The 26667-nt window shown below is 48.8% G+C and overlaps 9 protein-coding genes across 9 annotated transcripts; 3 read left to right on the top strand and 6 right to left on the bottom strand.

Annotated features, from left to right (window-relative positions):
• Window positions 1–458: 458 nt before the first annotated feature.
• On the bottom strand, window positions 459–3769 carry F5B22DRAFT_632927 (uncharacterized protein; the record flags this gene model as incomplete). The annotated part of the gene is made up of 4 exons (XM_047976766.1): window positions 459–2545; window positions 2600–3480; window positions 3536–3649; window positions 3732–3769. 4 exons carry the CDS (start codon window positions 3767–3769, stop codon window positions 459–461), a joined length of 3120 nt encoding a protein of 1039 aa, XP_047835812.1.
• Window positions 3770–4627: 858 nt separating this feature from the next.
• Window positions 4628–5788, bottom strand: F5B22DRAFT_585811 (uncharacterized protein). The gene is made up of 2 exons (XM_047973520.1): window positions 4912–5788; window positions 4628–4801 (listed from the first exon to the last, which is right to left on the bottom strand). The coding sequence occupies exons 1-2, from the start codon at window positions 5142–5144 to the stop codon at window positions 4729–4731; spliced, it is 306 nt and encodes a 101-aa protein (XP_047835811.1). The 5' UTR covers window positions 5145–5788; the 3' UTR covers window positions 4628–4728.
• A 2568-nt stretch (window positions 5789–8356) lies between these two features.
• On the top strand, window positions 8357–9197 carry F5B22DRAFT_632925 (uncharacterized protein; the record flags this gene model as incomplete). Its single annotated transcript, XM_047976765.1, has 2 exons — window positions 8357–8704; window positions 8760–9197. 2 exons carry the CDS (start codon window positions 8357–8359, stop codon window positions 9195–9197), a joined length of 786 nt encoding a protein of 261 aa, XP_047835810.1.
• Window positions 9198–9481: 284 nt separating this feature from the next.
• On the bottom strand, window positions 9482–10166 carry F5B22DRAFT_632924 (cell cycle control protein cwf14; the record flags this gene model as incomplete). Its single annotated transcript, XM_047976764.1, has 2 exons — window positions 9482–9625; window positions 9861–10166. The coding sequence occupies 2 exons, from the start codon at window positions 10164–10166 to the stop codon at window positions 9482–9484; spliced, it is 450 nt and encodes a 149-aa protein (XP_047835809.1).
• Window positions 10167–10466: 300 nt separating this feature from the next.
• F5B22DRAFT_585801 (complex 1 protein) lies at window positions 10467–11886 on the top strand. The gene is made up of 5 exons (XM_047973519.1): window positions 10467–10555; window positions 10605–10666; window positions 10777–10923; window positions 11029–11139; window positions 11192–11886. The coding sequence occupies exons 1-5, from the start codon at window positions 10513–10515 to the stop codon at window positions 11201–11203; spliced, it is 375 nt and encodes a 124-aa protein (XP_047835808.1). The 5' UTR covers window positions 10467–10512; the 3' UTR covers window positions 11204–11886.
• Window positions 11192–12615, bottom strand: F5B22DRAFT_585794 (DNA-directed RNA polymerase). Its single transcript, XM_047973518.1, has 4 exons — window positions 11864–12615; window positions 11707–11798; window positions 11564–11640; window positions 11192–11494 (listed from the first exon to the last, which is right to left on the bottom strand). Exons 1-4 carry the CDS (start codon window positions 12038–12040, stop codon window positions 11367–11369), a joined length of 474 nt encoding a protein of 157 aa, XP_047835807.1. The 5' UTR covers window positions 12041–12615; the 3' UTR covers window positions 11192–11366.
• A 5663-nt stretch (window positions 12616–18278) lies between these two features.
• Window positions 18279–19745, top strand: F5B22DRAFT_632923 (uncharacterized protein; the record flags this gene model as incomplete). The annotated part of the gene is made up of 2 exons (XM_047976763.1): window positions 18279–18502; window positions 18635–19745. 2 exons carry the CDS (start codon window positions 18279–18281, stop codon window positions 19743–19745), a joined length of 1335 nt encoding a protein of 444 aa, XP_047835806.1.
• Window positions 19746–21958: 2213 nt separating this feature from the next.
• F5B22DRAFT_158292 (kinase domain-containing protein) lies at window positions 21959–23996 on the bottom strand. The gene is made up of 2 exons (XM_047969218.1): window positions 22259–23996; window positions 21959–22176 (listed from the first exon to the last, which is right to left on the bottom strand). Exons 1-2 carry the CDS (start codon window positions 23603–23605, stop codon window positions 22045–22047), a joined length of 1479 nt encoding a protein of 492 aa, XP_047835805.1. The 5' UTR covers window positions 23606–23996; the 3' UTR covers window positions 21959–22044.
• A 1095-nt stretch (window positions 23997–25091) lies between these two features.
• On the bottom strand, window positions 25092–25859 carry F5B22DRAFT_158290 (uncharacterized protein). Its single transcript, XM_047969217.1, has 2 exons — window positions 25827–25859; window positions 25092–25657 (listed from the first exon to the last, which is right to left on the bottom strand). The coding sequence occupies exon 2, from the start codon at window positions 25614–25616 to the stop codon at window positions 25305–25307; it is 312 nt and encodes a 103-aa protein (XP_047835804.1). The 5' UTR covers window positions 25617–25657; window positions 25827–25859; the 3' UTR covers window positions 25092–25304.
• Window positions 25860–26667: the final 808 nt, after the last annotated feature.

Below are 26667 nucleotides of genomic sequence, written 5' to 3'. Positions count from 1 at the left end.
TGTGGCTGGCTTAGCATGGCATTTGCGACGGCGAAACAAAACGACAAGACATTTCTTTGTTTGTATGTGATATCTTTGTTGGGTTTCAACAACTGGGAAAGTTCTTCCAATCCATCTCAATTTATGCAAATAAGAAACCGAAATTGATCCAAGTGCGTGCGCACCGACGAAAGTCGCGTATCGCGACTCGATGGAGTTTTCGCAGTTTTCTTTCCTGCACAAGCTAAAGCGAAAGAAATGCCAGCGCTCGAGTTAGAAGCTTGTGTTATCTTACGACCTCGAGCCAGAAAGTCTGCGATACTGCTCCCAAGCGCCTCTCATGAGTCACAGAACGGTTAGTTCCTTCTTCACGGGATTTTCTTAACTCGCGCCGGCGCTGTTCCGGTTCTTATCTAGTATTCCCAAAGTAGAGAGCCTAGTCAGCCTTATAACAACAACAAGGTCGCTGTGAGCCTCCATCACTTGGGACGCGGCTTGTGGTTGTTACCCATCATCGCAGCCTGTAGAATTTGCTGATCGTATGGAAATTCAGAAGTGCCTACTGTGGTCTTCATCTGATTGCGAAAATGAGTAGGATCCGTCCTATTGTTGACACCATCGCCGGAACGGCCAAACGGAGTTGTAGCGTTGTAATAATGACCATTGCAAGCCACCGAGTTCGCGGGAGCCACTCCTGGCGTACCAACAATCAGGCTACTAGGATTTGAAAAAATTGGAGAAGAACCAGTCGTATTAAAAGGTTGATGCGACCAGGACGAGAACGTGTTGTGAGAGCTCCCCTGGCCCCGTAAATACTGGTTGTCAGCCTCGTGGTAAGCAGATTTCATCGTCGTGGGGGAATGGTCAGGGTCATTGGTCAATGTCGCCTGCTTCGGTTCGGGTTTGCCTCGGCCTGGTGGACCGAGTGGGTTTTGTAGAGCCATCGCATTAGTCAAATGGCTAACCGAGCGCTCACGATAGCTACTAATATGCCTGCGCTCTTGTTCCTGCGACTGAACGAAAGCTCGTGGCGGGGCAAATAGACGCTCACTTGTTCCATTCTCCTGGCCCCATGTCGGAACTGGGCTCGCACGGTTCAGCGGGTTGACATTCGATGAACTATCGCTAGAAAGGCCATGCTGAGCGAGCAGCGCTGATCGTAAGCTGTCAAGGACGGCGCTTCGCGAGTCCTCCAACGAATCATTACTATAGTCCTTCTGGTAAAGACCGGGAGACGATGTGGTTAGAATTGGGGAGTCACGCATATAGCCCGTATTTGGCCGAGGAGATAAGCTTGTAGGAAGTTGTTGGTAAGATGCACTGAGGTCATCGAGATACGGCGACGAAGTCACTCTATTAAACCGGCCGCTCGCGCTCCTTGGTACATCGTGGCCGTTAGAGATCAACTGGTTTTGCTCCTGATTACTTGATAAATGTGGAGTAGGCTTGTAAAAGTAGTCCCAGGGAAGGTTCGGGATCGCCTTTGATACGGGGGATGGCTGCATTGGGCTGCTCTCAAGATTTCCAAATATCTCATTTGCTGTAGAGGAATGCATGCCATAGCTTGAATCTCCCTGGGCCTGGCTCGAGTGTGAACGAACATGATCAACAGGATCTAGAAGCTTGTTAACCATGTTGATCATCTCGCTATCTTCGCTCAGATCTGAATCTAGGTAATTCGTAGATGGCCTGGTTGAAGATTTGCCTTTGCCCTTGTTCGGCATGTTATCCGTCGAAGGCACACTTGCTTGTGGGGCATTCCCTGGAGTTGCCATGGGTCCATTCTTGCTATTCGATGGTTGTGGTTTCCTTACTCGCTCCACGGTGCTCTCTATGCCACTCTTGGTGTCTCCAAAATTAAGTTTGTTCAGGAGACAAGATAAAGTGGCTTCATTCGAGGCAGCCGTTGTTCCATCCACGAAGATCCAAGTCTCGGTGTCGCGGCCCTGCTGGGTCTGAGTTGTCAAGGCTACGGGGAATTTCACGCTTCCTGCTAGAAAGACTCCACAGCAGACAATATCCCTGATGCGCCAGACTGCCTCTGTTTCTTGCTTGAATTGGCGTCCAAACACATTCTGCTGGGGCTTCCGTATTTTAACGCTTTTGGGGGGGCTGAAACGCTGTTGCTCTTCTACACACAGAAATAATGGTAAAATCCTATCGTTAAGTGGCCGAATGCCTTGAGCTTCATTGTCTTCGGGTAGGAGATACTTGGACGAGACTGTGTCCATTGTCATGTCGATATATTTATTGAGGGACGTGAGTATGTCGGCAAGCAGCCTGTAAAGGTCCTTCACATATGGCTCAAGGTACTCCTGGTACTGGACAAGGTCGGATCTGCTCACATATGACCAAGCGATATACAATCGGAAAAGGGGGAGCAGTTTGATTAGGCTGGGCGGAAAACTGATGCAGCTCTCACCATCAATCGCCTTACCGCCAGATGTGGTAGCAGGTGTATTGTCGCATAGCGTACGATCTAGTAGCCGAGATAGAATGAGCATCGTGCGGATATTGAATCGCAATAGAAATTGGCATGATTGTGAGCCTTCCATGGTCCATGAAGCTGATAATCATTGTTAGAGAGGTGAGCATAACGCATCAAGAGATCATAACTCACAGTTGACTTTCTGTGTCGAGATATCGTAGGCTGCCATGTTGACAAGGATCATTTTGAGCAGCAACGTGTTGTCGGAGTTTTCACTCTTGAACGCAATCTCAAGGCGATGCAACACTTCCTTTTCCAGCTCATCCTGCCTTGAGAAATTTTTTCCGTGGTAATAGAATGCATGTAGTTGTACAAACCAGGATACCATAGCTTGCGATTGGTCTTTGGCCGGGCCTTTTCTTGCCTGATAAGAGTTCTCTGGACTTTTGAATTCTCGCTCAAGGTTCTGGAGCGCCAACTCGTGCGGCCTAGAGACGGCTATTGCGCGGTGAAAGTGATAGACGATATCAAAATGTTGGCCTGGTATTTTGTGTAGCACGGCCAGCTGATGATGGGCCGAACCATCCTCGGGATCAAGACTATTTGCCAGACTGTAGTAGTCAGAGGCTGTCTCAAACGTGGCCTTGGAAAATTTATCAGACAGCTGACACCGGTATCGAACGAGGTCGCCTAAGCGAACTAAGGTCATATGGCATGACTTTAGAATCAGAGTACGCAAGGGTGCAGGAGGCGAAGCATTCTCCGTTTCCAGTTCAACAAGTTGAGGTTTATTAGATTTGCAAGCAATTTGTCGCAACTCAGGAATAGAGAACCGGTTATAGAGTTGTTGTATATAGACGAAATAGAACTGTTCCGACGTTTTTAGAAATCCCCTGTAAAGCTTGTCCAGCTTGCGCCGTTGTACAACTTGGCTGGGCGTGTTCAGGCGGCCCAGTGCCTTCCGATACTCGCCGTTCAAGAATGTGTGACAAGTCCACAGAGAATGTTCCACCTTCTTTGTAGCAGCATATTCGAAGTCATGGAAGATCACAGTCATGCAGGCCAGGCGAAACCTATGTTACAGTGAGCACAGAAGCACCTAGATGATAGCCAAAACCGAAAACGTACTGGGCCATGTTCTGCTCGGCTTCCTCGAACCGAGTAGTGTAATTGACAGTGCCACGCTCTTTTGTGAGGCCCTGCAATTTCTCCATCATGTCTGTGCGAATCTTTTGGGCAGTTCTGCCACGGGTGTTAGTAATAGCGCATGCCAACAAGGTTGTGCTGCTCCAGGGTTAAGAGCATCACTCCTCAGAATACATACCCCCAATTTGCCCTCGCGCTTTCTCTCTGGTTTGCCATGGTGCAAGTGTTGCAGGAGATGGACAGTAGGAAAAAAGTACTAGTTGGCTTGCCGCTGGGGAGGTGGGTAGGCAGGGAGAGGAGGCACCCGATCCGGGTGCGCGTAGGGGAAAGTAAAATCGGCCGAGAAGAGATGGCACAGGGCTCACAGCCAGGGTATCGGATCACACAAACTGAACGCGGGGTCGAGAATGCATGGGAGGGCCATAGTTCTGCTGGTGAGGCGATCGAGGGCTGGGGCACGCCGAGGTCAAAGGGTTGGCGGTAATAGCGACGTCTTGGAAGGCAAATATTGCGAACATTTGGGTAGAGATGGCACGGGGGGGAGCCAGCAATGAGGGAATACCAACGAAGTATAAGAGAAGTAGAAGCAGCAGTAGACGACAGCGAAGAAGACTGCGATTGCAGAGGCAGTGTCGCGGACGTGTTGTTTGATCGGTGTCGTCTGCGGCGGCAGTGCGGGAGAGAATGGGAATGGGCTGGTGTTGGCACGATGAATGGACGGATGGTGGTGAATACCCTCTCTGGTGGTGAATAGGATCAATACCTGCCTACAAACTTGATTAAGTACCTACCCTACCTAGGTATATGTACTTCCAAGGTTAGCACTACGAAGCACCAAGAACAGGTTGAGAACAGGCTGAGAACAGGTACCCCCAGCACAGTACAGCGAAGAAAACCATACAGTTGCCTAGGTACCGAAGTACCTACATAGTACTACCTACTAGGTACAGCCTCTCTACCTTTCAATACCTAAGTAGGGACCAATAGTGTTCGCACCAGTACATGTGAGTCGAGGCACAGAGTTTAGTGCAATACCTATGGTGTGTAATTAAGGTAAGATATAAAACATATGAAAGTGAACCTTCCTTCGATAAACCTTATAGATATGTTCTGCGTTTTATGAGGAAAATCTTAACTTCTTTCTGCAAATTTTGACCAATCGAACGCGACGCCACCTACGAAAGCAAGATTGACCTGCGACACACCTGGCCGCGGCAAATCCTATTCCATAAAGGCATGTTTGCAAAGGTACAAATAAGAGTCTCATGGCCTCCAAGTCCTGTGCCGCATAGTAGGGTGCAAGAAGATGCTTTCTTCGTAGAGACCTAGCTGCAGTAAAGCTTAGTTAACAGAGCCAGCCCTGTAGAAAAACAGACGACAAGCCCGCCTTCTTCAAACCAGGATACCTAGATACAGCTACAATAAGGTGGCTGGCTGACTCTACAATGAGCCCGGCTGCGAAACATGCCAGAAAACAGGGTTGGAGCTGAAAATGCACGATCAATGAGTCCACAAGGGTGCTCAATTTCCATGCCGCGAAAAAGGTTCCGAGAAGACTTCCATAACGTTGGGGAAAGAGGAACGATGTCATCCATCTGTTTACAATTATGGAGTCCCGTGCCGCAAAGGAAAATGCAAAGCTAAGAACTGCCCTCTGTTCTTTTATTTGTCAGAGGAGACCACGACGACTCCATTTCCTCTAAGCTTAGAGAGTCAAGCTAAATGGGTATACGCTCCCAGATAAGTCGCTTCCAAATCCAGGTGATATCAAAAGTAGCCTTAATAACCCTAGCTTAAACAAGACGACCTATATTCAAAGTCTTAGAATTCAGCATAAGTTCAGCGTTATCATCTTGCAGCTTCTGAGAACATATGTCTACTAAATTCCAGCTAAAGGCGACAAGAGGGATCACCAAGTATTGCTTCAAAGATTAGGCCTTAAGTGCCGAGAGCCAGGGAAAATACGGCTTTTTGAGTCATGTCCTTTTGATGTTACTATCCGTTTCGATACGGCCAATCTCACTGTATCTACGTCAAGAGATGATATAGCCAGGACCTAATGCTCTCGAGTCCTTACGTAGGCTGCTCTGCTGTTGCGATGCTGTGGAAGCTTGTTAACCCTGGGATCAGGCCCCAGATGGTGTTAAATGATAGAATACGCAACATTCAGGGCTGTAACTAAACACTCTTTGGTTATGATCTTGATTGTTTTAATTATCTAATATAAGAATAGCGTAAGAAGTAGAATTGGAGTTCCTAACCTTCGCAATAACGTTAGAAATTGCTATAATTAGGTAATAGGTTTATCCTAATAACAATTGGATTGTTTTGAATTATGCCGAACAGATTTAAAGCGGTAAGTAACCTATATTAAACTTTGCATTCTAGATTAAGCGAATTCTATTTTCATTCTTTAAGTGTTTAAGTTTTTAATTATTGATTGTATTTATAGCAATACCTTAATCATTACTGTAATGAAGCATTTTAGAAGAGTCTCCCACCTACGATCGTGATAGTAGGGAAGCTTGTAGAGATTTTGCAAATAACATTAATCAGCTTCTTTAAGTCGACAATGAGTAAGTGTCTAAAACCGCGTCAACATTATCAGCACTAACCACGTTTCTGGAATCTACTCGCAAACGGAAGCGAATTGCGGAGACGACTCAAGAAGGTGAGTAATTCGTGAACACCTTCTTCACAATCGAGATCAAGACCAAGACTGCGATGATGCTCGGCGATTTCGGCGTGGATTATTTGGAGTTGACAAGACCAACCACTTCGCCTCAGTCATACAAGGACTGAAGACCATCTACAAGCTTGGCCTCAAGGTCGGTATCTGCTGCTATGCTGTGTGCTTGAACTAATCACTATTAAGCTCAAAAGTCAATATCATATCAAGCTCTAGGCAGCGGCACATCACCAACCCGGTCTCAACTGTCAAGACCCTCCAATTATAGTAGCGTTAGCTTGGTATCTTTCCAGCCTATACCACCTAATACGCCGCGTTGTAGATTGATGTTTTTAACGGGAGTTATGATAACTGTCCAGGCATTTTTCATAAGCGAAACGTACCCCGCTACTACTCTCGAGAAGAAGGCGAGGAGTCTACGGTAGAAAACAGGGAAGTTCGCGCTTCGTTACAAGCCGGATTAATGCATTTCGGCTCGTCAAGCACCTTGAGAGTGTAGCAAGCCTGTAGGTTGCCACTCAACCTTGGGGCTTACATGTATATTAGCTATTAGGCTCGCACTATTCCTCAGCCGAGGATAGCGGGCACTGTTTCATAGAGCGGCGGAAATTCCTACAGCGGATGTAAGATGCTTGCGAAGTCGTAGTCTAGAATGGCCATGACTAGGCCTATCATATAGTCCTATATAGATCATTGGGCGCTACGTGCTCTCCCAGGTTTCAAACGGATGGTATGACGTCAGATAATTTAACACAGCTAAGGAAGAATTCAGATATTCACATATACAATTGTACCTTTATGATCCGAATTTAAGTATGGAGAGCCCATGCTTGACGACTGCGTCGATATATCTCACCATCCCCGGGGATGCAGGCCTCGACTCAAGGCACGACTATAACCTGACACCAAGGGTAATCATAAGTGGGTTAACAACAGCACGCCACTATGGTTGAACGTCAAATGCCCTGGACATGTATTGTCTCAAAGAAGGGAATAATCCTGCAGCGCCTTTAACGGTACCGCTACCTGAGCAGGTATGTTGTTCCAGTCAAGGGACATGGTCTTAGCAGAGATGTCAAAGGGGGACACCGGGCATTTAATTTGGTAAGATTCAGCCCGATTGCTCGCCGTCTAATGAGATCGGACGGGCAAGCCATGCACTCGGCATCAGAATAAGATAGAGCACGTTGCTACCGAGGAGAGATTCAATTAGCAGACCAGTGAGCGTTTGTCTCATACCATATATACGGTAACCAACCAACAAGAGCAATATCGCTACATCTAGCCAGCTTTGAGATTATGTGTGTAACGTAGCTCAGGCACCCATCTGAATCTATTGGGGTTTCTTTGGTTTGTGTGCGTACCAACCTACCTTCTATCGTGCTTCGGCCGCTAAATCGCATTAACTCCAGGCAAGAGGCCTTGTCCAGACTTATCCTCAAGGGCTGTGTGGGCCCCGCTATGAGAAGTGAGCATTGATAGATTGTGGCTCGACATTGACTTCCACTGAAAGTCTGTAAACTGGGAGATACTGATGAAGGGGTACTGTCTCATAACTGTGAGAGGCGTCATTGTAAGTACCTATATACTGTATCATTGTACAGTCCATCTGGGGACAGTGTGAGCGGAGCCTAAGCAAAAGCGGCGGCTGCGCTAAACATTACACAAAAAACGGTTATGCTTCAAGTTGCAACCTAAGATACCAGGCATCTATACATGCATCTTCTCCTCTCTCTGACCGCTCTACACCATGCAGGTTCCTAACGAGCATCACAATCTCATACATACCGATGCACAAACAATAACCTAAGATATCCAAAATCGAGTGTCTCGGAATTCCCATGTATTATTCCCAGCTAGGTATACTATAGGTAAACAAGCTTTACAGTCGGCTTATTCCTTCACCGTTATCTGATCGGATTTCCCTCCTACCAATGGTTGGCTCTCACATAAACTTGATCATACCTTGCGACGGCCTCCGCCTCAGCGACAAATGAATAAGTAGCGTTTCGTACTCATACGGACCTGAAGTTGATAAACTACCGAACGGAATCCAGCGAGTTGTTGCTACCAATGTAATATCCCCCATCCTGAGATCCATTACCTTGCACGAGATGAAGCGCTCACGCGAGCCCGAAGAAGAGTATCCCACAGACACCGTCGGCTTTCCTGATGATCTGAAACCGGAAGAAGCAGCACGCCCCGCCACCAAGATAGCAGAACTTGATGAATCAGCCGTTGATACCAGCTCAGACGTTGCAATGAGATGTTCACTCCCGCCACACCGAGACGTCTTGTCTTTCACGACCTACGGGGAATATGAAGCTCACTACAATAAGCTACACACGAACCGGTGTGCTGATTGCCACAAAAATTTCCCCTCTGAGCACTTACTGAACGTTCATTTTGAGGACTGCCACGATGTGTTCGCCGCCGTGAAAAGGGAAAGGGGCGAACATACGGTATGTAACGAACCCCCTTATGACTGTAATGCACGCTTTTGACTTTTTTGTGTAGTACTCGTGTTTTGTTGAAGGGTGTGACCGGAAATGCAGGACTCCCTATAAGAGGCGCAGTCACCTGATTGATAAACATATGTATCCGAAGAACTATTTCTTCGCGCTCACCAAAGACGGCATTGACGGCAGGACCTCTCTTCTACTAGACGGAGGCCACCATCGGAGGAGGTCATCTACCGCCACAACGAATAGCGTTCCTAAAACATCGCAACGACGACAGAGCCTTCGGCAAGTCGACACCTCCAAGTCGCAGGCAGACGAGGTAACAGAATCCTCACCTATGACTGCGCCCAAATTACCTGAGAAAAGGCCACCGGCAGAAACTCCCGATGGTGAGATAGATTATCTGACTGGGGCAATGTCCTCCTTGCAATTCGTACCTACGTCTGTTAAGTTTGGCCGAGGAAGAGGGAAAACAGGATTTGCTAAGAGCTGAATTTTGATATGAATGGTGACAATGAGCATAGCCAATATCCACAGCACAGCGCACAGCGGCATGGCAATCGCGATCAGAATTATGCAGCGATGTCAATAAGATGGGAAAATACCCTTGCATTAGAAGCTAGAGGGCATTGTTTATGCGATTCCATCTATTGAGAAACATTTGGCTGTCTAGAACCCAATACATAGACAGTATCTTGACCTGCGAAAAGCTATTCCCTTATAACTCCTTAACGCCCGAATGCTGGGTATTCTTTGAATGAAACGATCTCGACGTCCTCAATCACTTGACGCACATCCCCTACAGCCACAGTTCACACACTGTACATCTTGATCATCTTTCAATTGCGCCTTCGGTACACGGCATATACAAGTCGACTGAAAGTTCGTCTCTTTGGTTTGCATGCATCTTAAACAGCATAGCTAGAAGAGATAAAGAAGTTAGCGCCATATCCAAGAACACATGGGCTTGGGCCTAGAATTTCCCTAACTAATCTTTAAGCTACTCGCCAGATATAGATGCCCATTATTGTCCTGTGCGTGTGCCATCGTCTACGATGCACGTAGACATAGAACACAGTCGCAACCAACGACCTTCGTATTGGCTTTGATAACCTTTTCCCAGATGGAGAACAACCAAAGACAGAGCTAGACTCACCTTCTCGTATCCTTGCTTTTTCCACTTGGCGATCAGAATAGGGTCCGCGTAGCCGTTCTTGAGCAGCCAGTCGTATAGCTGTTTGCTGATGGCCTCTTTCTCATAATAGAGTTCGTAGACGTAGCGGCTCCGCTGATGCGCGATCTGGAAAATAGGCCACTGTGCCTGGTGCTTCGGTACGTTGGCTGTGGGCGTGTTCTGCGCGTCCTTCATCTTAATGCCGAATACTTCAAGGTCGTCGCGGATATCGTCGAAGCCTGCTGGCGGCTTCTTGCCCCGCGCGGCGTGCGTGCGGATGGCGGGCATAGTTGCTGCCGCTTTGTTTCTTTTGGGCGATCGAAGTTTGCGAATACTATTTTTCAGGGTGGCTGGAGCTAATGCCGTGTCGCAAAAAGACGGCCGGAGCGGTGATTGTTGTATCGTTGTCTGCTTTGACACTGGATTTAATGGTGGTGGGGTAGTTGTAATATGTAGGTAGGCATTCCCTTGATCACAGGCGGGTTGGATAGAGCTAGCGCCACATTTTGATGCATGACTAAGCATGGTATGGCTGCCACTCCCCAATCCCTAGCCACAGCCCGAGGGAGCATCCCGAGCTTGACGTCGCCTGAATGAACCTCATGCTATACCAATACGGTAGATATCACACAGGATGGCGGTGACTCCCACCCAATTTGCGCGCGTAACGCGCCAGTGTCAGTTAATTCTCATGAATTGCGGAATCTAAGCTAATTGATGTTCTAGCGGCGAACTGGAATGATGCAAAGCGACGAGTGCTAGCTGCCTACCGAGAATGGATCCGAGCTGTATGTTCCTCCGACTCCACATTCTGTTAGAATCCGCGATTTTCAAGTGCTCTGGATCGCGCTTCTCTAGCAGAAGCAATTCATTGCTTACCCGGACGAATCTTGGACAGGCCCCCGAGATCCAAACAATGTACTCTGTTCCGTTCCCCGTATCGAGTATCCGCACGCGGATGCGACAGGAATTCGAGCGACACCGATACGTGAATAAGCTAGGAGTGGTCGACGTGATGCTTATGCAAAACAATGCGGAGTACCAGGTCTGTCTATCATTGCTGATACAGCTCTCAATACCTGCCATCAATTGCTAAGAAGGGAATATCTGGACTTAGCTGAGAACAACATGCTGATATTTGGTCTCGCAGGAAATGATGAACTTCTGGAAGCAGACCACACACGTCATGTCATATTTCGAGTCTGAGAATTTTCGAGGATCAGACAGGCTGCCGCGCAACTTTATGCAAGGTTTCCTAGAAGTAAGTATGCATGATCAATAATCGTACGCATGTGTTCACTAACTTTTTCTAGGGGCGCAATTAGAATTGGGTATCAGAAGTCCATATATTGTACATGAAACATCAAGAAGCCCGAATGCCTCTATAGACGTGGTTTTACGCCAAACGCCGCACTATGCTATACCTATAACGAATTTTCTATCTCTCGTACCGAGCCTGTTGTGAAAGCCTAAAGCAATTATGCCGGATCAAGCCGATCGGGACTTTGTTGCCATAAACTTCTCTCTTTGTGCCCAAAATTCTTCGGAGACCACATCACACAAATCCTCTAAATCTTGCAGCCCCTTTTCTAATGCTGCAGTGGCTGTTGTTGTATCTAGAGAGTCAAAAGTTAGCCAGAGTAGCGCAGGGGATCAACAAGTACGACAACCACTGAAAGTCCTACCATAAGTTTGAATTCTTAGATTCATCTTCTCCTCTGATGGATGGGGGATAGCATAAGCGCAAAATTCGACATCGGGGCTGATCAAATTTTGTTAGCCGCAAGACGACCATATAATTGCGGAGAGATAGCCTCATTTTACGTACTTCTTCATGATGATGAATCGAAGGGCATTACCCAGAGTATGGCCCTCCTTAAGGAACTCAAAGGATGCTGCTGTGCTTGTAGATCCGGGCAGCTAGAATGGTAATTTTGTTAATACATTTGCTGTTGAAAATAGGAAATGGCAATGATTAAACTTACAATGCGGACTCTCTGAGGCTCTTCAGCCTCCTCTTCCTCGCCAAGCTCATTATCCTCATCTTCCTCCATGGGGTCGCCGTCTTCTTGGCTGTTTGTGACCTGTGCCGATGTGGGAGTAGCATCCTCCATATGAGCATCCTCTGCGCTGGGGGCGTGAGCTTTCGTTCTTGCCGGCATTTCCTCTTTCCTTCCTACCCTTTGTCTGAGATTGTAAAAGAGATATATTGGTTATTGACCGAAGTTGTTGATATACTTTTAGGCGGCGGGGCTGATGGTAAGGCAAGCTACGGCTCGATAAAATCTACGACGAATTTTTCTGGGTCCGCATGTGATAAGGCGCTTTCTATGTACGTGGTACCTGAGTACCTATACAGAATCAAGCCAGCCTCATGGCCAGCCAGCTGCCACACAACTGGCGATTCCTCCCCCAAATCGTCGCATTCACATGCAACGTGAGGTACATATGCTGTGCATCTCGACAGAATGACCTTCACTGATCAATTTCTCATCTCCGATTGTTCAATTAATATGAATTATAAAAAAGCTGTAGCTTGAGCAACGTTGTGTAACTTCGCAATTGCCACTCAGTAAGGGAGATCAGATCTTTACCTACTACGTTAAGTACGATGGAAGAGTGCATATTTTTGATAGAGCTGGGAAAGGTTTGACGATGATTTACGTTGATGGCGAACCCTGATCAGAACCTGATGAAATGTCTCGCTGAAAGATGCCCACCACTTGTTGGTTCAAAGTAGCAAGTATTCTTAAGCCCATCTCAAGCCGGTAGGTATCCGTAATCGCCCTTGAGAATGTGGCAACCCGCTTGCCCGCTTGGGCCATCGGCCGTCACAATAATGGTTACAATGCTGCATGCAACTTCAAGGTGGCCCAGTCTAATGCGTCGCCGTAGAATCGAATTCCTGGGTCTAGACTTCATTGGACCACATTCTCTCGTACGTCTGAATATGAACGACCGCTTGCAGTTTCTCATCCTGTTTTTTATATTCTCCTTTTGCAGGTTGTTTGACATGACAGGTGAGAAATTCCATTTTAGTAGCCATTGCCTACCTAAATACTAAGGAGGAAAAAGAAGAAACCAGTACTACCAACAAGCAACAAGGATTCACGCACGCAGCTGCAGCGTGCCACACTCACGTCAGCAACATGAGACACTGACTCAAACCAAGCTGATAAGATGTGATCGAAATCTGCAGGCACGAAGTACGGCGCTACACGATAGGGTAGATCTTCATTATATATACTTATGGCAATCAATGAAGCGGTGCAATTGGTTGTATCATACATACAAGTGAACATCCTTGTGATCGTCCAGTGTTGGCGAGATTATGTAGTCTCTTTGGCATCCTACGTAAACTCTTGATACTAACCACTCAGCCCGTAATGCCCCATTAGAGGCAGGTCTCAGAGATCCAGCCATAAATGACGTTTTAATTGGTTACGCACTTACTCAGGCGTTTTGTGGCTGCAGCCGTTTTGTGAATACCGAGGGGTCTGGGTACCTACTAGTAGAGCAGACGTTGATAAAGGGCAGGGGGCAATCTACAAGCAGACGGGCCCAACTTCGCATTCTCTTGACTGCGTATCTCATCCAAGACAGAAGATCTTGCTGGATAACCAGAGGCTCTGGCTACTACTCATAGTAAGTACTTACAGTACAACAATAATAACCAAGTATGGCAGGGGTGGAATCAGACTTAGCACAGGTATATACAATTGTTGTTTATTATCCTCACATGATGGAAGCTGAAACAGGAGCTACGATATTAAAGGCTGGCCTTTTCAAGCCTCGGCTCCTTTGGTAGCTGGTGTCTCAACACTATCTACCTACTTCGTACGCCCACGGTTGCAAAAAGAGTTTAGCCGCTGAAATACAGTGGTAATGAGAATTTATCAGCAATAATCATAATATACATAGTACTATAGTATGTACGAAACTGCGGCACAGAGGATCAAGAAATACTCAATCGAAGCTCGCACCAGCCAGCATCCTGTGCGCGACGCTACCGGGGTGTTGGAGTTATGGTGGGATTTTTGGACAGAACCTAGTTTAGTACACACGAGGCAGCGCATCTATTTCGGCTAGGTGTGAATCCCCTCAAAGCAGGGATCGACAGGGACGTCAAACACTGGGAACCCCCGCCGCCGAGAATTTTTAGCCCACGATAGCGATCCTGCATGAAACGATGGTGTTGGTTTTTCCGTCTGATGTTGGCCCAGGTCACAAGTTAGCCTACTGTTACCGCACAGCAATGTCGTGTAGTGTACACTGCACTAGCTCGGTTTGCGGCACTTCAGACCGCAACTCCGTAACTACCGTGGTCTGTTTCTCTTTCCGTTCGCCTATGCTTCTTCTCATACCGCCGAGATAGATACGCAGAAACGGGTTGGATATGCCCGGCGTACTTCGTACATTGTGGCCGAGGGGCAGCCGGATAGGTGGCAATGGAAGTAAAGGACGCAGCGGGCAGAATGCGCGGATCCACTTTGGGAGTTGCCAGACTGGAACTGCAAGTTTTGACTTGCGACGACGACCAGGAAACTAGTAGCCTTTGAACCCGCCGCTTTGTTGCCTCTGCGCAAGAGAACGAACGCTTCATCTCGTAGAGCGAGGCAAGCAACAGTAGTCCATCTTTAGGTCGCGCTCCTGACAAAATTTCCCGCCAACCAGTTGTCAGAATCCAAATTTGTTGATACATACACTACCTACACGCAGCCTAGCGTAGCGGAGAGCAAAGTCACTACATACTTAGACACTATGTGTAAGTATGTACGAAGTAAGTAGCAAAAGTTCGCGCTCCCTCCCGCGGCGGCGGCAGGGATCACGAACGTACCCTTTTAGCCTCGCCTGATCTCACCTGAAGTACGGAGTACAAGGATGCGGTGCGTGGGCCAGTGGGTAGTCGTGCATGTGGAGCCCGGTCGGTTTCGAGGGCTGGTCAAGTCAGAATCTGGTAATATTAAGTGCAAAGGAGTGATTCGGCGACGACCCGTGTCGCAACAGCTGGACGAATTATAGAGGACGACTCGATTCTCAGCGCGCCGATTGGCACGTTTTTCGCCATTTCACCCTTCGCATTTCAATAGTCTGTGGACAGGTGTACACACTGATGGTGGGACAAGTTGGTGGGAGAAGCCCTGCCGGCCTATCATGACATTATCATGTCTACAATACACTACTTACATACCGACGGTATTGTTGGTCGCACGCCGCCAGCGTCATCACCACACACACGGCCTGCCTGGCGATGTATTGTATCTACCGACGATTGCCACAACGTTAGAATGAGACAGATTAGGAAAGAGGACGGAAGCGGATAGAGGTTGGAAGGCCATGTCCCTGAAGAGTCTGTCTGCTTATGTAACCAGGACCACTTTGCCCATTTATACCTACCTACTTAGGTAGTACATTGGCAGATAAGGGTGTCCACATACTTACTTACATACTAGGTGTGCCCAAAAGTCATTGTAGGTAGAGCGAAAGCAAACAAGAGGTGAACTTTGTTCGGCTGACTTACCGAGTCATGGAGCAGCGTCAAAAGGTGACTGTCGTCGAGGTAAATCACAGTAAGCCTCAACACTCGACGTACTTACATAAGTAGTACAAGTACTGATCATCGTGTTTGTCGGTTAGACTAGAGGCGCCTATCGATTATCATGATAAAGATGGTTTGGACAAGGACAGGGGATGTTGTATATGTATAACGCAAGTACGTATGGGGAAAGAGATCCCGACCTCTCTGCTCAGACGTCTCCAGCCAGCCATTTTTCTACAACACGGAGGTAGTCCTGAAATTAAGAGCTACTGGCGAGGTGCTGAATTCTAAAACAGTTGGCATCTCTACGTACAATGCTTTCGTTCTTTCTTCTTCTCTTGTGCCGACCATATGAGGTATGTAGTAAGTTGCTAGAAAGGGTTCAGTGTTTACTTAAGTTGCTTCATTCCGATCATCAAGTATTACATATGCACTAAGTATGTCAGGGAAAAGGATGAAATAGCGATACTGAGGCCAAAAAAAGATCAGGCCTGTAACACTAGTGCGGTTTGGGCAGTCAGTCGAGGACCGCCCGAAGGAACCTAGTGTATATAGGTACATACCTAGGTAGCGTATACCTACTGTGCTCGAGACAGCTCCTGAAATCCCAAAGTACATATGCTACCGTAGGTCCAGGCTTCTGTGATTGCGTTACGGCGGAGCTGTTCTTTTGCAACAACAGCCTGCGGATAAGAGGGTTGTTCCAATCGCGACCGTTTTTAATTTCTTCTTCTTCTTCTTTCTCAGTGTACATACCTAAGTATGTAGATAAGAGAGAGAGAGAGAGAGAGGCTATCTAGGTATTCTGCAATACCTTGTGTAAGTAGGTATATACATGTACCTACCTAGTAGAGTACCTAGGAAGTCTCCATTGACACACAACACCCCTGAACTAACCTTGCTATTACACCCCGCTACCTAAGCCTCCTGCCAAGTCAACCAGTCACTCAGTGTGGTACAGCGGCGTTCCAGTACCTACTGCAAATGGTAATGTACATACATTGTAGGTAGGTAGGCAGCGAGTGGCAGTAATGTACACTAAGTACCTACGGGCCCGCCCCCCGATCCCCCATTCCCCCCTCCCCACACGCCATACTACTTATGTACACCATACCTTAGTAGGTACGTAGCAGTAGGTACTTCTTCGTAAGTAGGTACGGTGTACCGACCTCGTACTTCGCGGTATCCTCCAGCACCAGGCAATCCAGCATACCCAACACTTCACACGTCTCATGCTCTGCCGGTATTACTATCGACGACACATAGACGAGCATAGACGAGGCAGCTCAACACCAATCAACCCTGCCCCTCCTCCTCTCTCGAAACATCTTTTTTTTCTATCGGACCCTGCCTGCGCACCCTGTCCCGTCCGTTTTTGCCCTTCTGCCTCTGCCCATCTGCAACCTCTTCCCTTTCCGCCCTCGTTTCTCTCGAGTCGAGTCTAGAGTGCTGTACCTAGTTCAGGTCTGCCGTCTGCTACCTACATTGCGCCTTTCCCTTCACGCCCGCCAGCCATCCACACCCCCCCTTGCACTACTGTACTTACATAGGCCCATGGCAAGGCCTCTGGCGCTTTGCTAGTTCCTTTACTACCAAGGTACCCTTCTTTATTTTCCATCCCGAGTCTCTTCTTCCCCTCTCTTTTGTTCCTGTCCAAGTCTTGTTGGAGACGGCTGCTGAGCCAGGAACCTGTATCCGCCACTGCCTGGGCTCTATTGTATCCTGTACGCTGTATATGGTTGCAGGCCTCATCTTCGCATCCTGTCCTTTCATTATCGCAAAAAGCGCGCGCCTGTACCGTCCCGTCGAATCGTATCTGTTGGCCCTGTCCCCTGCTAGACATCGACCGACCAAAGCATCCCATCTCGGCGGCTTGTCCAGCTGTGTAACGGCCCAGTCCAGCACCCTGCAGTTGTTACGATCAAAGTGCAACCCAACCAAGGCCGAGTTTAGGAGAGAGGGACTACGGAATCCCACGCTCTTGCATTTTTCACTTTTACCAGCCAGGACGCACATCGCATACAAGACGAACCGGCTGCCGACCAAATCCTAATAGGGAGTTTGAGTGAGCGTGGAAGTAGGAGAAAGTGGCCAGGATAGCATTCGGCATTCAGGGGAATCCCTTCCTTGTATTGGCGCTGCCGCCCGCTGTCGAGGGGCCGCCCGAGCGTGCAGCTCATTTTTTGAATTGAAACGCAGCATATTGACCCAATTGCGGTACGTCACCACCCGGAGAGATTGAAGGCTGCAGCTAGGAAAAGGGGCCCCAGTCTATTATTGTGCGACAATCAAGGTCTCCTTGCTTTGTGACCCACGTTCTCGCTGCTACCGTCTGCCGACTCGTATCGACTGCAGAGTATAGAGGCATAAATTCTATTGGCCCAATCAGCGCCCGGCACATTGGAAGGACGGGTTGCATGTTTAGGGAAGGCAAACAGCGACTGCATTCACATATCTGGGTTCTAACGGTCAAGACCTGGCAATCGTCACCCGTTTCATCATCTACGCTGCCTCGGGTCGTACTAGCTGTATGACCAGGAACAAACATTTCTCTAAACCGAGTTTAAGGTACTAGCAGATTGATTCCAGCGATTACCAGTTCGAAAGAAACAGCACTTGCTATCTACAACATACTACCAGGTACCCCAGGCCAGAACCTAGGTTTCTCATACTGCACGGTCTTAGTCTACCGCTCGTGTTTGGTGTGCGTCAACCATTCAGCCGGTAACTCAGCTGACAGTCAGCAACGAAATCCAGTAAGCAAAAACGTCGGAGACAACGTGAATCAAACTCAGCAAAATTTCGGAGAACCGAAGAGAGTAAAAGTAGAATTATCATTCACCATGAGCGCAGCAATTGCGATGGCCCCCTCTCCGGCTCCCTACGACAGATCGGCTTATGCCGAATTGGCGCCTGCCACCGGGGCCACAACCAGCGCTTCCATACCAGCAACCGCCGCGACGGCATCCTCTCCTTCGGTCCCGCGTACAGCGCATCTACACACCATCACTACTAATACTTCTCCAACCCACCACTCATCAAGCCAGAGCCCAACTCAACAGCAAAAGTCCTCGCCACCAAGCGCGTAAGCCTGCCTTCCTACGTTTTGTCTTTCTTACCACACACCTATTTCCTGCTTTTGATCTAATTATTATTATTTACCCTTGCCTGGAAAACCCAGTCACAACTCTTAACTAATTGATATATAAAAATTTAGCCTTCGCAATGTTTCAAACACAACAGGGCCTAAGATTATTGTAAAGAAAGAACCAGGGTCTCCGGATATCCCTACAACCCGACATCGTCCACGAAAGCTGGATCTGTCTAAGAACACTCTCACCGGCTCTGGCGCAGCCACGGCACGACCAGCGCTTGGCGGCAGAGATGGGCTAGGTATCCAGGAAGTTGGTTTAGCCTGTCTTTCGCCTGGTTTTGTCACACAAGATCCTGTCATGAAAGAGCATCTGCAGCAAAGTATGAATGTCAAGGAACAGCAACGTCGCATCATTGAGGCGAGGCTTCAACAACAGTCTGCAAAGGGAGATGGACCTGCTCCTGGACCCGGGATAGATAATGGCAAGGATAGAGACCCTGTGAGCCAGTTTGCGGCTAAGACACCAGGCATGTCAAGGCGAAACAAAGCACCTCCAGGATTAAGTATTGTTGCGCCATCACACGAACAATTCGCTCACGAGAGGGTTATTCAGTCCGCACCCCTTGGCCAAACATTCACGGGTCGCCATAATCCCCATCCTTTGACCCGACAAGTGACAAATCACCCTTCCAACTTATCTAGCGCTTCACATATTCACCATGTTCCCGCACACCAAACTAATAACCGTTTACCTCCCATCTCAGATGTTTTCGCTAACCAAGGTTTACCTTCCCACGGCGAGGCAAATCGGCAATTATACCCAGGCTCGAGTCACGCTCCTTTGACATCTCCTGCTCACCCACCTCCCACTCATGCTCAGGCGCCTGTCTCAGGTCGCCCGAGAGAGTACAAATCCGCAGAAGAAGCGCAACATGAACTGGCCGGTGGGCGACCCGAGTTATTACCAAAGCTTGTTCATTACACTGGCCATCAGCCACCAACCCCTCCATCTCCCAGGAATGGGGCGCCGGCTCAGGATGGAAGCCGAAGTGCGAGTAAGAGGCGCACCCGGGCCGAATATGAGGAGGGTGCCAGTCCGCCCCTTGGACATGGACCCTCAGCCACCCGACGGGGACCATTTGGTGCTGGACGCGATAGCCCAGAAACACAACGTCAGAAGCGCGATGAGTTCCTTCGCTTATGTGAAAGAGCGTGGGATTTATTCCATTCGTGAGCCTTGGTTTAATTTCGAGCAAAATTTACTTTTCTACCTGTGTGATTAAGCATGACCCGAACGCACAAGATGAAATTACAATTACGACCCCGTCATTAAACTGGAAATCGATTAGCACAAAGCATTCCCACAATCGATTTCCCGAATTGAAGTTTTCAAGTATTTCAGTCAAAGCACTGCGTTCAACGGTGGGACTATTGTGCCTTCAGTGTCACTTGATATACCACAGGAAACGGGTATTCCGGAGCCTACTTAATGTCTTGTACATCTACAACCTCGCAGTTCAAGAGCTATGAAATGACGACAACTCCGACAGGTCACTCGCCATGAGAAGTATGGAGCGTTTTGCTTCGAGTCATGCCTTGGTACTCGAGGAATAATGTCGAGGGAGGGATAGCAGGGTGCTTTTTCATTGATCTCCTTTGTAGTAGGGAAGGGGCGACTAAGGGCTACGGGGCTGGTTATGCGTTCAGGGGCTTGATGTGATGCTATAGGATGAGCACTTACGATGTGGGTGGAGATTTGATGAAGACACGGCCTTGAAGGATCTTGTGTTGGCCCGTGGCCAATCGCTGCATTGGAATGGGATCACAGGCAAAGACGGCTGCGCTGGAAGAAGCCTCATTGGCATTGTCTTATCTCGGAAGAATTCTGCAGGTCCTGGAACCCTGCAAACAGATGGGCAGTCGACGAGTCTGTTTATACCAGGCTTGGCAGGCCCAGCAAGAAACAAACAGGTTTCTCGTGTATACGTAATACGACTATTCGGCATATATATACCAACATTCCATGCTTTGCAGTCTCTTACTTTTATAGGCATCGGCACCTAGATCTCTGCGATGAATTATCTCTAGTCTATACTCACAGCTTAAGAAATTTATGGCTATCTTCCTAGATGACCGACGAGCAGACATTACCAACGTCTACCAAATTACTACTATATGCGAGTCCCACCTTCATCCTTTCTAGGCCCTCCCACCCAAAATTCAAATTCTACGTACCAGTAACATTTTACTTTTTTTTTTCTCTCGATTTGTTCCTTGTAGGACTCCTCTTGTGCGAAGTGTACTACCTTGACTTTTACCCTCGTGCCATCAGGTGCCTGCATGAGTTTCTGGTAGCAGACGTCGTTACGCCTACCTCGTAAGTGATGATGATAAAATGTTTTTATTTTATGTGTACAAATGCTTAAAGCCCTGCTACTACCTAGCTTCAATGGGGACAATAGCAGCGTCGATGTATGTATGCTGTATGTACATGATCTCTACAGGTACCATGATAAATCATCTATCGAGATGGTGACACTGACTCTAGTGCGTGGATGTAAAAAGGCAGGAGGCGATGAGCTTGGGACGAACATCATTAGTCTTAACATCAACCCGAACCCTCCTTTATACAAACTTTACCACCAATATACTTACTGATCTTGCTGGGAATAGCCACATAGCAAATGACGCAGAATGCTTCTAATGATTTTAGTAGGCATTCCACACAAGTTACGGGGGCTGAAGATGGTCATTGCTGACCAAACAAGGCAAGTCAGACAGACACCGCAGATAGCCAACAAGTTCCAATGGATATGTTTTACAATTTTGAGGGGGCCATTCAATTTATCCTGCTATGGAAAGCGAGGAAGTCGAGTGACCGAGGCCCCCGACTGGGCCCCCGACCTCCGCCTCACCACAAGCTTCCTGGGTCGATCAGACCATTATATACCCTTGATTCAAGTCACATGAACCTCACGTGGCATGAACCAGCCATCTGCTCTCAGGCGACCCTCCACTTTCCCAGGTCCTCGAGATCGTGCCTCGATCAGGTAATGCATGCTCCGCTGGTTACCGAACCCTCCCTATTGCCCAAAGAGCCTGGTATCTCGTAAGGATGGAAAATGCCATTATACCCCTTTATAGTGTTGTACAATGATGAACCGTCCCGATGAATGTTCGCCCGTGGCCGCGTGGTGCATCTAGCCCAGCCCTGTTGATGCAGTGCGCCTTCTTCTCGTCTTGGTCTCTGATGCGTCATTTGGTCATAACTGTTCGTAAACGGTCGGGCAAGGAAGAGGGCGGAAAGCCGATCAAACACAACGCCTGACTCCTTGCACATAAAAAGATATAATCTAGTCATTCAAATGGAAAATATTGGTCGAACTCATTAAGTTGCAAGCCAAGCAACTGCCATGGGCGCTTTCTCGAGCAGACATAGAGATGAGATCCTCGATAGCTTGATTCGTCAAACGTGAACGTAATCAGCTGCAAGGGAAATTTGATGGCAAAAGTGGCCATATGAAGCAGTGGCATTACAGACCCTCTTCACCAGCTTTGCATAGTTTGATTTCCCGACCCCACTCGGACTTGAGGACTTGAGAGGCCGTGATACGTCTTGAAGGGTTGGGATCTAAAATTGAGTAGATGACATTGCGGCATCGGGCCTACGAGAATACTTCCTGTTAGTATATGATAGGAAAGTGAATCAAGATCATAAGACTATTAGGGGAGAGTGGGAGGACATACCCGGTGTAGAGACTCAATAGGACCGTAACCTTCTTCATCGCGGCGACCCTCAAGATATCGTTCGTAGAATTCATCTTCGTCTTTCTTTGCGACGCGCCAGAGATGTCTACCTGTGCGCATGGCCATGTAAATAACGCCACATGCCCACACATCCACTGCCCGGGCGTCAAATTCTTTGGCGACGTATTCTTCCGGCGCTATGTATGGCGCAGAGCCACAGAGCCCGGAAACCATGTGGGCGCTATTCTCCCATGCCATCCGAAAACATTCGCCATTACCAAAGTCCGTGATTTTCAGTGCACCGTGACAAGTGAGGAGCAGATTTTCTGGCTTCAAGTCACGGTGGGCGACTCCCATTTCATGCATATACTCAACACCACGCATCATCTGCTTGAAATAACAGTCTGCCTCCAAAACTTCCAGTTTACCGGCAGTGAGAACCAAGGTATAGAGATCACCACCTGAGCAATATTCCATGACCTCACAATAGTCGCCCTTTTGATCTTGGAGGAGATCCAGCGTGTGGATCACGTTGGGGTGCCGTAGTGACGACGAGATACAGAATTCAGCGGTCAGGCGCTTGCTATACTTCTTCTCACTCTCTTCGGGTCGACGGCGAAATTCCTTGACGGCAAAAAGCTTCTCGCCGTTTTCCACTTTTTTGTGCGATATCCTTACTATACCAAATGCACCGCGGCCAACAACTTCTTGACACTTGCCATACTTTTGGACAAGCGTGGTGCTCTGGTTGGGGCCCCCTTTCTTGTCATTGGCCAACGAGTCTTTCTCTTCTTGCAGCGTATCAACCCAACTGGACACTAGCGACAGATCTGCCTCAGGCGCCTCCGTCTTCCTGCCCAAGAACGACTTGAACATATCAGATAGCTTCTCCTGTCGCTTACTCCCCTTGAGATGGTGCTCGTGGCCACCTGGAACATTGGCATTGGCGACATATCTTTGAGTATGCTGCGAAGACTTTGGTGCAGGCGCCACGTCGGTACTGGAAGACCGAGAAGGGACGGTTGATCTCGTCGGGGCGGCAGCACCGGAGGTTGGAGGGGCTGGGCTGGGCACTGGTCGCTTAGATGGTTGTGAGAGATCGGCAACGGTTCCGGTTTTGGGTATCTCGTCTTTATTGGAGAAGATCCTGGTCAGCCGGTTTTTTATAGATTGCTTCTCGGCCAGTTTCGGCTGCCCATCCGGTGCGGTGATACCATTGAGAGGTGGACTTTTTCCACCTTGCGCCGGCGCCTTCACGCTCGGTGTTCTCGAAGGAAGATCGACAGACTTGATTGAGGATTGTTTCGAGGCATTGGGTGAGATGGTCTTCTCCGAAGTGTTCGACATTTCTGCCAAGCACCGGCGCGGGTGCGGAAGCGAGGGCAGCGAGGGTGAGGGTGCGCGAGAGCCCTGATAGGTTGAACTCGAGGTGTGGGCGAAGTGCTTTGCTTGGCGACAAGAAAACAGCGGGGGTAGTGATGCTTGCTTAGGCCCTGGCCGGGGAGGGGGGGGGGGTGGGAAGCGGGATGAGAGAGCCGACTTAGACGTGGCGACGGCCAGTGTCGCCTTTAGGGGTGGGCGAAGCCCGGAGTATGGAAGACTCGGACGAGTTGCAAAACGGCGATGCAACGGGCTTGGGAAGACCACAGCTACAGAGAGAGAAAGAAGAGCGCAAGGGAAGAGGAGAGGAAGGGGAGAGAGAGAAAGCGGGAGCGCGAGGGCCAGCGGGCCCCGGGGCGAATTTGTACGAGTGGTAAATAAGGTATAGGGATGGCCGTGTCAATGGTGAACGTGCGCTGTGGCTGCTGCTAATCACAAGTGGGCAGGGCAGGCGAGGGAAAAAATTGAGAAAAGAGGGTTGGCCTCGGCCGAACGCACTGGACTTTGGTGGTCACAGTCAACTAACTGGTGATGGTTAAACCCTCTATAAGTACCCCTATAGGTAGGTAGGTAGGTACCTGAACAGTGGTCTTGGACGCTGCGAGTTAGTGGCCTCCCTTCCTGCCTAGCGGCCACTTCTAGCGGGCCACTGGAGTGATCGAGCGGTCCGGCGGTGGCTACCTAGCGTGGTGGGCTCGGTGGAGGAGGCGAGAGCCAGCACTGCGACAGTGGCTAATGGCACAGCCTTGGCGACGCTCAAGTGCGTACAACGTGGTAGTGCAGCCAGCTAGAGGCAATCTCGGATGGCGCGACAGACCTCAGGTATTGCTCAAGCTACTTGGTCGGCAGCTTATGGCCGCTCCAATAGGCTATTTTTTCCCGCCGTGGTTTTTTGTGTGAAGAACGTGACTTTTAGTCTTGCACTCGTTGGAAACACACGTCTAGCAGATGATCAAAATCAAAAAGCAAGGAGAACTACGAGGTGGGTTGCCTCTCCAACCGTTCCTTGCCCTTGTCGATCGAGGTATCCTTTCCCTGCAACCGAGGAACGGGAACGAGATGTCGAACCAGCACAGTTGGCGGTTCAGGTATGCGACGAAACGCAAGGTTGGCTCGTGAGCAGCAGCAAAGTACCTAGTCTAGGTGGCAGCAAACCGGATATCCAGCAGGAGGCGGCGGCAGTGGCAGCGGCAGCGGTTCAGATCGGATATGCACTCAGGAGGTATGTGGTGTGGTGTTGATTCAAGGCAGCGAGTATCTGGTATCTGTAGACCTGCCAATAGAAGAGTTGTGGCAAGGGATGCGAGTAGATGCTCGATCTAAGTTGCGATTAAACAAGTCGCCAAACAGGAACCTCGAAAAGGGTTCCGGTAAATGTTAGAGGCGAAACAAATGACGACTGAGGAAATTTGTTTTCGTTGAGATGAAGAGGACGGTCATTGTCAGCAGATGATGTTATGCTATGGGCGTTTCTGATAGTTCCGGCCACGGATGAAGCGCATGCTAGGTCGGCAAGGGCTTAAATTGAAGAACGATAGGTAGCACAGATGAAAGTGTAGTGCCGAGTCAAATGAACACGCGCCCTGGAGGTAATAAATAGGGGATAGGCTGGCACTTGGATAAGTCGACCTAGATACCTATGCAGTGCAATGGCAAATGGGGTGAGTTAGGTTAGGTAGGACAACCGGCGCAAGGCTAGCCGAGAAGCGCAAAACGCAGGCAGAGCTTGGTTGGCACGAGGGAAGCTCAACTCTATATTGGTAGGTAGGTACATAGAGTATGTGGGTGGATAGGTAGGTAGGTAGGTAAATAGAGTTGAGTGACGAAGAGCGAAAAGTAAGTGAGGAAGAGTTGGGAGTGGGTATTTGTAGCTTGGATAGGCTATGTACCTAGCAGGTTGGTTATGAGCGATGGACTGGCTCTGCAGCTGACCAGACAAGAACAAAAGAACGCCTGGGAATGGGAATAGGGAGGCCATAAGCAACCCTCATACATGGATAGCGGGTGCTGTAGGTAATCCTGCAAGTACATCATTCAGCATCCAGCCAACGACGTGCCCTACCCTGCGTTCTGGAAACCACCCTTGAGTTACGTCTGCAGCTTGAACCAAAATACCTGATACCAGGCTATCATCTCGCCGACAGACAAGTCTGGTTTATAGTAGGTAACTCACTACCTAGGTACGTACCAGTGAATCATTATTTTGTATGCCCACACCGACACGATCACGATCCCAGTTAAGTGCGTGTGTCAAAGGAGATAAAGTATTGGATATTCTGAATCCAACGTTTGCGTAATTTTATATCCCATGTCGGGCGGGATGATCTTCACAAACAAGTAGATGTAGAGGCTGTGATCAAGCTGAGCTGACAGGCAATCACTTTCGAGTGTGGTAATCATCTACCGACTCCGACTCTGTACCGACGACTTACCGCATTCTTGGATATATCTTGGCCTGTCTCCTTACTACCTAACGAATACATGTACTCATTGCTAGCCAAAAGGTGGGTTGCCACTAGGGATATATAAAGTATGCCCAGTCATGATAGGGATGATTACCAATCCGAGTACAAAACCATGCACCTATCGAGAAGGTGTTTTACTGTACAAACAGAGATATGCATAGGTACTTAACCTGCATCATATCAGTGTATCCAAGATACGGTAGCCGGTATCAGTCACTCTTTGCCATCGCCTGCATAAGGAGGAGGCAGAGGTTACAATGGCGGATCTATTGACGACCTGGTGTCAGTCTTTGGTTATATCAGCTCCTCAAAGTCACGCTGGATGATATATATATGCAGAGGCCATGTAAGCAATACCTGCTCCAAGGTGCTCAAGGTGGTGGTATATATCATATTCAGTGCAGCAGTTGATATATAAGATGGTGTAGATATCCTGCCAGATGGAGTAGTTATAGCCCGCCAGTATATGCAGCGGCGGGGGGGGGGGCGGGGGGCGGGGGGGGGGGGGGGGGGGGGGGGGGGGGGGGGGGGGGGGGGGGGGGGGGGGGGGGGGGGGGGGGGGCG

The sequence above is a fragment of the Xylaria bambusicola genome (genome assembly GCF_022495145.1).
Source record: "Xylaria bambusicola strain CBS 139988 unplaced genomic scaffold F5B22scaffold_2, whole genome shotgun sequence".
Lineage (NCBI taxonomy): Eukaryota > Fungi > Ascomycota > Sordariomycetes > Xylariales > Xylariaceae > Xylaria > Xylaria bambusicola.
The sequence above is the reverse complement of the archived record's forward strand: the minus strand, read 5'-3'. Positions and strand labels throughout refer to the sequence as shown.

Excerpts from the sequence above, each read along its gene's own strand:
- F5B22DRAFT_585811 (XM_047973520.1), bottom strand. The coding sequence starts at position 5,144 with ATGACATCGTTCCTCTTTCCCCAACGTTATGGAAGTCTTCTCGGAACC. Across the intron at positions 4,802-4,911 it reads TCGTCTGTTTTTCTACAGGG|CTTTGCAAACATGCCTTTAT; the intron begins CTGGCTCTGTTA and ends TCTTATTTGTAC.
- F5B22DRAFT_585801 (XM_047973519.1), top strand. The coding sequence starts at position 10,513 with ATGGCGGTGACTCCCACCCAATTTGCGCGCGTAACGCGCCAGT. Across the intron at positions 10,556-10,604 it reads TGCGCGCGTAACGCGCCAGT|CGGCGAACTGGAATGATGCA; the intron begins GTCAGTTAATTC and ends TTGATGTTCTAG. Across the intron at positions 10,924-11,028 it reads AAAACAATGCGGAGTACCAG|GAAATGATGAACTTCTGGAA; the intron begins GTCTGTCTATCA and ends TTGGTCTCGCAG.
- F5B22DRAFT_585794 (XM_047973518.1), bottom strand. The coding sequence starts at position 12,040 with ATGCCGGCAAGAACGAAAGCTCACGCCCCCAGCGCAGAGGATGCTCAT. Across the intron at positions 11,799-11,863 it reads AGCCTCAGAGAGTCCGCATT|CTGCCCGGATCTACAAGCAC; the intron begins GTAAGTTTAATC and ends TTACCATTCTAG. Across the intron at positions 11,495-11,563 it reads TCTAAGAATTCAAACTTATG|ATACAACAACAGCCACTGCA; the intron begins GTAGGACTTTCA and ends TTGACTCTCTAG.
- F5B22DRAFT_158292 (XM_047969218.1), bottom strand. The coding sequence starts at position 23,605 with ATGTCGAACACTTCGGAGAAGACCATCTCACCCAATGCCTCGAAACAA. Across the intron at positions 22,177-22,258 it reads CTATTGAGTCTCTACACCGG|GCCCGATGCCGCAATGTCAT; the intron begins GTATGTCCTCCC and ends GTATTCTCGTAG.
- F5B22DRAFT_158290 (XM_047969217.1), bottom strand. The coding sequence starts at position 25,616 with ATGGCCTCCCTATTCCCATTCCCAGGCGTTCTTTTGTTCTTGTCTGGT.